General features: G+C 37.2%; 1 protein-coding gene across 1 annotated transcript; it reads left to right on the top strand.

The window, feature by feature from the left end:
- The first annotated feature begins 2,222 nt into the window (after positions 1-2,222).
- Positions 2,223-7,858, top strand: LOC121734280 (serine/threonine-protein kinase RIO2). The gene is made up of 8 exons (XM_042124777.1): positions 2,223-2,365; positions 2,449-2,590; positions 2,897-3,065; positions 3,554-3,763; positions 5,238-5,429; positions 5,936-6,107; positions 6,959-7,075; positions 7,400-7,858. The coding sequence occupies exons 1-8, from the start codon at positions 2,300-2,302 to the stop codon at positions 7,838-7,840; spliced, it is 1,509 nt and encodes a 502-aa protein (XP_041980711.1). The 5' UTR covers positions 2,223-2,299; the 3' UTR covers positions 7,841-7,858.
- Positions 7,859-7,959: the final 101 nt, after the last annotated feature.

Raw genomic sequence — 7,959 nt, forward strand, 5'->3', positions numbered from 1 at the left:
GAAAAAGCGTTATATAAGTACACTGTGATTTGCAATTTGTCTGCCACTGTAATAATTAGAAATTAAGCAAGTTATTTTATAAAGATTTACTTACAATTTTCAAATTACATATTATGTTTAAAATAAGTGCCTGTAATATGATTACGAGTACTCTCATTAGGATAACACGTTTTTATTAGATATTAGATTTTAATCATTTTATTTTTATGACATCAATAAAAATATATCTAATCGATATTGTTGTTTTTATTCTATAAGGGATCGCACAAAAAGTCTGTCGACTGCGATCTCTCTAATGCAAAAAAACTTTCACTTTAATTTAAATTATTTAACCGATTCAGTGCGGTGTCATTATTGGCAATTTATAATTTCGTATCTCCTCTCGGGCGCCACCCGCCAGGGATTGTAATTTATCGCTGTTTCGTCTGTTTCCAATTGTTTTTCTTTTAGTAGCGACCCAAAAGCGAACGTGAACGGAATTATACTACATTTCAAGTATTTAAAAGTGATTATTTACGTATACAAACAGAAATAGAAAGTAAGTAACTTATTTTTATCAGGTGTTGTATACCTTTGGCTATATTGATCAATTTATTTTCATTTTCGTTTTCAAGACTTGGAAGAAAAAATATGCACGTGCAAGCCGTACAAAGGCGATATTATGTATGGAGCATGCAACTTTTTCTTGCAAAAACTGTGCTGAACTGAGCTCCAGTTTCTAAGATGTTCCTAAATATTTTTGTTATTTTTTCTTGGTTTATATGGTTACTTATATCGTGTTGCAAAATAGTTTAATTGTTTTTTTTTTTCATAAAAACTAGTTTTTTTTTTTAATTTATTTGAGTGGAAATTTTTTTGTTGAAAATACATAGTGACTTGCTTAGAGTTAAGTAAAATAGCCAAAATGTTAAAATAACGCATTTTTTTTATTTCCAATATGTTAAAATATAGTCTTATTATAATAAAAGATAATGAATTTAGCGCTCTTTCTTAAAAATCCGGTTTTACAGCAAATATTGTAAGCGGGTATGTCATACCCTGCCACATACTCCTTGTTACATTTTTTCACCACACTCTCGCCGGGTTAACCGTTTCCGTGCGGATGTCACCGATAGGCTATGGGTAGCTTTTCTGTATGGCGGGTGACGCCCAAGAAGAGATAAAATATTTACCTGTAAAACTATGATGAAATTACATTTTTTCAGAGGTTTCCCCTCAATGAAAGTGGCTTTATTTGTCACGTATTTTACGTGTACAGTGTTAGTTTTAGGATATTGCATATAAACTAACACTTCAGGAGTCCTAAACATTTTATAAATATACAGTCATTCATTTTTGCGGCTGATTATCAAGTTATTATGGCACCCATGATCCAGGAAAATAAAACGTAATGTCATTTATCAGAGTTTTGTCGGGAATGTGAAAGAGTGATGTTGTGTTTTTGTATTATTTTCCTAAAATTGAGTTAATGGGGTTTTTAATGTGTAATATTGGTAGGATATTAATAACCATTAGATATTCGTTATCGTGCTTGCACCTTGTACGTGGGAGAGCCATGCTTCGGCACGAATGGGCCGGCTCGACCAGATAAATACCACGTTCTCACAGAAAACCGGCGTGAAACAGCGCTTGCGCTGTGTTTCGCCGAGTGAGTGAGTTTACCGGAGGCCCAATCCCCTTACCCCTACCCTATTCCCTTCCCTACCCTCAACTATTCCCTTCCCTTCCCTTCCCTACCCTCCTCTATTACCCTATTCCCTCTTAAAAGGCCGGCAACGCACTTGCAGCTCTTCTGATGCTGCGAGTGTCCATGGGCGACGGAAGTTGCTTTCCATCAGGTGACCCGTTTTCTCGTTTGCCCCCTTATTTCATTAAAAAAAAAAAACGTGCACTAGGAAAGTGATGCAATATCCAGAAACGAGCTATTTTGTGTTCCCTTCAAAACTCCATCGAAAGTCTCAGTAAAGCGTCTACCACTTTACTGAATCGACCGACTTGACTCCTTGACTGTATTGACTTTTACTTCGACTTTGACTAGACATTTGACCTGACGATATAAAGAATCGACGCTGAAAATTATTGTATGCAACAATACTGTTTTCCCGCCATTTATAATACTTGACACTGGCCATGGTTATATAGCCGAAGTGCCATAATAAGAAAAAAAATGTCATTTGTCAAATTGTCAAGTGTCAAAGCATTTGTCAGCTGACGCTGTCATTTGCACAAAATATTTGTGGTGTTTACGATGAACCACGTTGTTATTTATTAAGAAAAGTACATATAAATAACATTAAAAATGGGAAAATTAGATGTGGCTATGCTGCGGTATCTTACCGCGGAAGATTTCCGTGTTCTTACTGCTGTAAGTGTGCTGTGTGATAGAAATTAGATAACAGTATTTTTGGTTAGAATGGTAAACATTGAACAATGTTTTGATCGTTGTAGGTTGAGATGGGAATGAAGAACCATGAGCTGGTTCCTGGTTCTCTGGTTGCCTCCATCGCTAACTTACGACACGGAGGAGTTCACAAACTGATGAAGGATTTGTGCAAACATAGGCTGTTGACTTATGAACGAGGAAAACATTGTAAGTACTGCAGCTGTTATCCTACTTACTATCTCTAATTTAAATTAAAGTCTTATAATTTTTATTGAATAGCGCATGATTCATGTGATCTTGTTATTTAGAGGTGTATACTACACTTTAATATAGTGTTGTATTAGAAGTTCTTTTGAAGAAGTTTACACACCACATGTATATCAAATAATTATATTTCTATTTTAAATTGGAGTTTAAATGGTGCCGTAAACAATGTCAAAAAAATCCCAGAAGACTTTCAAACTACAATGTACTATGTTGAATTTTTAATACTAACATAATAATGCTTTTCAGATGATGGTTACCGCCTTACAAACTCTGGCTATGATTATCTTTCCCTTAAAGCTCTTACAAACAGGAAAGTGATTGCCTCCTTCGGGAATCAGATTGGAGTGGGCAAAGAGTCTAACATCTACACAGTTGCTGATGAAGATGGGAAACCACTTTGTTTGAAACTCCACAGGTAATCTATATAAATTCAAGCTAATGCAGTAGGGCCGCGATAGTCCGAACACTCAAAATATATACCCTGTTCGGATGTACGCAGAGTTCAGATTATAGTATGTAGACATTTTAAAAGGCATTTTTTGAATGTTGAAGATATGATAAAACGCACGAATACTGTGCAAAGATATGTACCTATAATAAAATGGCGGAATAGCACGCGGGAAGGTCAAAAACCATAATATGTGTAGTACTTAAGACGTCTATCTCGGGACTAGAATGCGGCGGCGCGGCCACATGACTGATTTGTGTGGGAGAAGCGAGGTCGTTCGGATTATAGAGGTATTCGGATTAGCTGGGGTTAGGACTATCAAGCCCCTAATGTATTATTTTTAGCCATTGGTGTTATTTTTTGGCCCAAGAGCCCTTTTTAAACAAGGTCCAACACATTGATAAATAAATATTGTCTAGTCAATTTAAAAATATTTTTTTATTTTTTATTAACAGGTTAGGTCGTACCTGTTTCCGCAATATAAAAGAGAAGAGAGACTATCATGCACACAGAAACAAAGCCTCCTGGTTGTACCTGTCTCGTATTTCTGCCACAAAAGAGTTTGCATATATGAAGGCCTTGTACGACCGAGATTTCCCCGTACCAAAGCCTATTGACTTCAACAGACACTGTGTTGTAATGGAACTGGTCAGCGGTGGTCCACTGTAAGTAATTCTACTTTTAATTAATTTAGACCAAAAGGAATGTCTAAAAATATTATGCTGTCTTTTTGGATATTGGCTGTGGCTGCACAGACTAAATTTAGTTTTGACTTTCTGTTCTAACTTCTATTTAAATGTGTTCTATCCTACGAATAATAAAAACTAGTTTTATCTTACTTTTTAACAAAATCAAAATATTTATTTCTAAATAGGTTAACTAAGTTAACACTTTTAGAACGTCTACATAAGGCCTACCACCGGTTCGGGAACTAACCCGGCGAGAAAAACCGCTGTAAGAAACTCGCACGGGGCCATCTTTTACTAAAAAGATGGAAAATTAACTAATTTACAAAAGCATGTAAAATGTGTTATATTTATATGTACAGAAGCAGCTTACAGTCAGCTTATTTTTCCCAGGGTGTACTATCATTGAGAAAATCATTTATCTTATAATAAGCCCTAGCACACAAACATTCTTAACGACTTTTTTGAATTTATTAACTGAAAGATTTTGGATGTTTTCTGGGATTTTATTATACAGACGTATACATTGACCTTTGAAAGATTACATTAATTTAAGTCAATGTAATATTATATTCTACTACAATAATTATTTCATCCCTTAACTTGATTTGAAATCCAAATACGAAATTAATGTAGTATCAATGTAGTATCAAGTGGGTAAATGAAGAACGCTGTGAGTTGTGACGTTTTTCTAAACAGTGATGACGACATAGTATGGGAGCCCTAGAACAATTTTTTTTATTACTATCAAGGTAATTTTTTGTGAGTAGCTTTATTTTGAGAAGACGAACAACATTTTTATTTGCGAAAAATCTCGAAAGTGGTAGCTAACAGAGATAGGATATCATACTTTGACTTGATGGTCCTAAAATATGGACAGTTTTATTTGTAGGACAATATTACTCTTAAACTATATTATGACTCTACCAGTATACAAAAACTCAGCTCGTTAGGGTTCCGATATAGGGTTATGTAATCAACAAAACTTGGTCGAATATTATATAAGACGGAGCCCTAGAACATTTTTTTCGTTTTGAAAGAAGTGTGTTCGTTTTGAAAGAATTTCGTGCGAAAATTCACGATTTTTTGCTTACGACCATATTTGCTAAAACGTAGTGATTATATTCTCTTTGATATTTGCCTAAGAAAATACAGAAGTTCTTGTGCTATCTCACTCTAACACGTATCCAACATCAGTGGTGGCGCAGGACCACAATTTGATGTGGGCATGATATGTTTTGCGAGGCCCCCTGATTGATGATGCAAGAGGATAGATTTTGTTGAAATATATTTTTAATACTCAAATTTTTATTTGTAAAAATATGAGTATCGAAACTCGTAAATCCTAAAAAATCCTCGTGGTCTAAGGGGCGCGAGGCCGTGGGCGGTCGCCCACTTTGTCTACGCCTTACGCCACCTCATATTAGTCAATCTAACCTTTCCTTGTCCACAGAACCCACGTAACATCAGTGGCGGAGCCAGACCAGCTCTACGACGAGCTGATGAACCTGATAGTCCGTCTAGGCAACTGCGGCGTCATCCACGGTGACTTCAACGAGTTCAACATCATGATCGACACCGACGGTCATCCTGTCATTATCGACTTCCCCCAGATGGTGTCTACTAGGCATCCTAATGCTGAATTGTAAGTTTTATTAAGGTTGGCTGAGACTAACTCGCACTTGGCAGGGTTTTGAATATAACATCGGGTGTTGGTTGAGCTTAAAATGGCTCAGTTATATTGATACTAGCTGTCCCGGCAAACATTGTTTTGCAGTATAAAGTATTTCGCCCATATTATTTTATTGAAGTGACTAAAAAAGTATGTCACCATGGTCCACGTCCATCGCTATCCCGTCAAACAAACAATGGTCGCCGTCAGTTTCGAGTTAATAATTTACTATTATTTATTCAACAAATGCACTTATCAATATAAAAAGTAGCCAGTAGCCGATTCTCAGTATGTACATTCGTTAGGCCTGAGAATAGGTTTTTATCTACTTTTTATATTGATACTAGAAATAATTTATATGGCAAAACAACGTTTGCCGGGTCAGATAGTGAGTATAGTAAAAATGTAATGTGATACGCAGTAAATCAAATATGTAAACAATTTGTGTGGGTCCCAATTCTAATAACCAACTATCGTAGATACTTCGACCGCGACGTCCGCTGCGTCCGCGAGTTCTTCAAGAAGCGGTTTGGGTACGAGAGCGCGGAGTACCCGCGCTTCGCCGACCTCGAGAGGGACGACCAGCTCGACGCCGAGGTCGCCTGCTCCGGGTACAAGCGGAGCAAGGATGTGGAAGATGAGCTGCTGCAGGTATGACAAGGGGCGCTGAAGGCAAACAAAAGTGGCGCCAAATTTTTCAACACAACCAGCGCCCTGGGCGAGATTCGCGATCACATGTGTGATTGGTGAAATCCCACCTAAAACTTCGTTTTATAAAACTTAGTTCTCACTGAACGCGTTCTTCAACAAAACCAGCGCCCTGGGCGAGATTCGCGATCACATGTGTGATTGGTGAATCCCACCTAAAACTTTGTTTTATAAAACTTAGTTCTCACTGAACGCGTTCTCGCGGCGACGTTACGAGTAATCTTGTTTTGTTTCAAATGGATTTCACAATCTTCTTTTAATCGCGATTAATAAATCTAAGTTCACGCGACGTAACGCGATTATTTTACATGTTTTTATCATTTTGGAACCTTTTCACGTTATTTTATCAGCAAAATGTCTGCAATAATGTCTTAGTTTTAAGTATTTTAAGTCTGTTTGTATACCCATTTATATGTGAGCAATAAAGTGTTTATCTATCTATCTATCTATCTATCAAAATAGCAAGAGACAATACATAAACTAACCAAACGCATCCGTCAAAACTATCATCTTGACATTTTTTCATCTATGTTTTTGGATAGACCATGATAATACACTGACAGGACTTGAACGGGTTTTATGACGTTAAACTTCGAACATTTGACGTTCAGAAAATGAAGCTCTAATTTGCTTTAGTTTATGTTGGCAGAATGCAATTAGATGTTATAAACGCGTTTATACGTTTAGAACCGGTTCAGTGTGCTCTGAACGCGTTCCATTTCTTTGGCGAAATCGCCCCTAAGAAAGTTATAATTAAACTTTACTTCAGATATTTTTTTTTAATTTTTCAACAGGAAATGGGCATCGGTCTCGAAGTTAGCGACGACGAAGACAGCGATCAAGGGGAAAACGATACAGACACCAACACAAACAAATACTCCGAGGACGAAATTGCTAACTTAAGACGTCAGGTAAGAAAAGAAAATCAAAACAAGGCTGCCGTGGCCGGCCTCGAAAAAGATGGCGTGATGAGCTAGATCCCATCGAAGATGAGCTAGATTCAAACGCAGTGATAGACCTACGTCATTTTGTTGAATTTTGTTAATTCAATGTCATCATGGTCATGTCCCCTGCGACCCCCCCCCCCCCCCCTTCACCGCGCCTGGTTGGCGTTAGATCCAGAGGAGTGGAAAACTTTGAGGGAGGCCTCTGCCCAGCAGTGGCTCTTAAAAAATTACTCCATAACATTTATGATACGAATTTAAAATTACTTAAAATATATATTATTGTTTTAGGTCGAAGCATCAATAGAACACGACGAAACAAAAATAACAGAAAGCATAACAAACAAAACGAATAAACTTAGTATAAATGATGACGAGATACCAGAACTGGTACCGGCGCCAATGAAAAACAAAGAAACAGATGAAGACAACGAAACAGAAAAACACAATGATACAGACAAAGAAGTTGATAAAAACTCGCAGAAGTATAGACTAGCTATGATAGAGAAGGCGTTATCGGACGTGAGATCAATGAGAAGTTATACTTCCGCCAGCACTATAGCGCCTGAAGTTGTAAAGCAGCAGGTAAAGAAGAATCTAGAAGTTAGACAGAAGAAGATGGAGAGAAAGAAGGCGATAGCTAAGGGAGAAGCGAGCGCCGTGACTAGAGTTAGGAGAGATAACAGAGAGACTATCAGGGAGAGCCACGGCCTGTGGGGCTGGGATGAATAATATATTGTATGTAAAGCATATTGTTTTTATTTTCTAATACAACCTTTTTTTCTTATTAAATAAGGGGGCAAAAAAGCAAACGAGTCACCTGATGGAAAGCAACTACCGTCGCCCATGGA

The sequence above is a fragment of the Aricia agestis genome, chromosome 15 (genome assembly GCF_905147365.1).
Source record: "Aricia agestis chromosome 15, ilAriAges1.1, whole genome shotgun sequence".
NCBI lineage: Eukaryota > Metazoa > Arthropoda > Insecta > Lepidoptera > Lycaenidae > Aricia > Aricia agestis.

Coding starts and splice junctions, on each gene's coding strand:
- LOC121734280 (XM_042124777.1), top strand. CDS start 2,300: ATGGGAAAATTAGATGTGGCTATGCTGCGGTATCTTACCGCGGAAGAT. Junction 5,430..5,935: donor AGGCATCCTAATGCTGAATT/GTAAGTTTTATT, acceptor CAACTATCGTAG/ATACTTCGACCGCGACGTCC. Junction 7,076..7,399: donor TTGCTAACTTAAGACGTCAG/GTAAGAAAAGAA, acceptor TTATTGTTTTAG/GTCGAAGCATCAATAGAACA.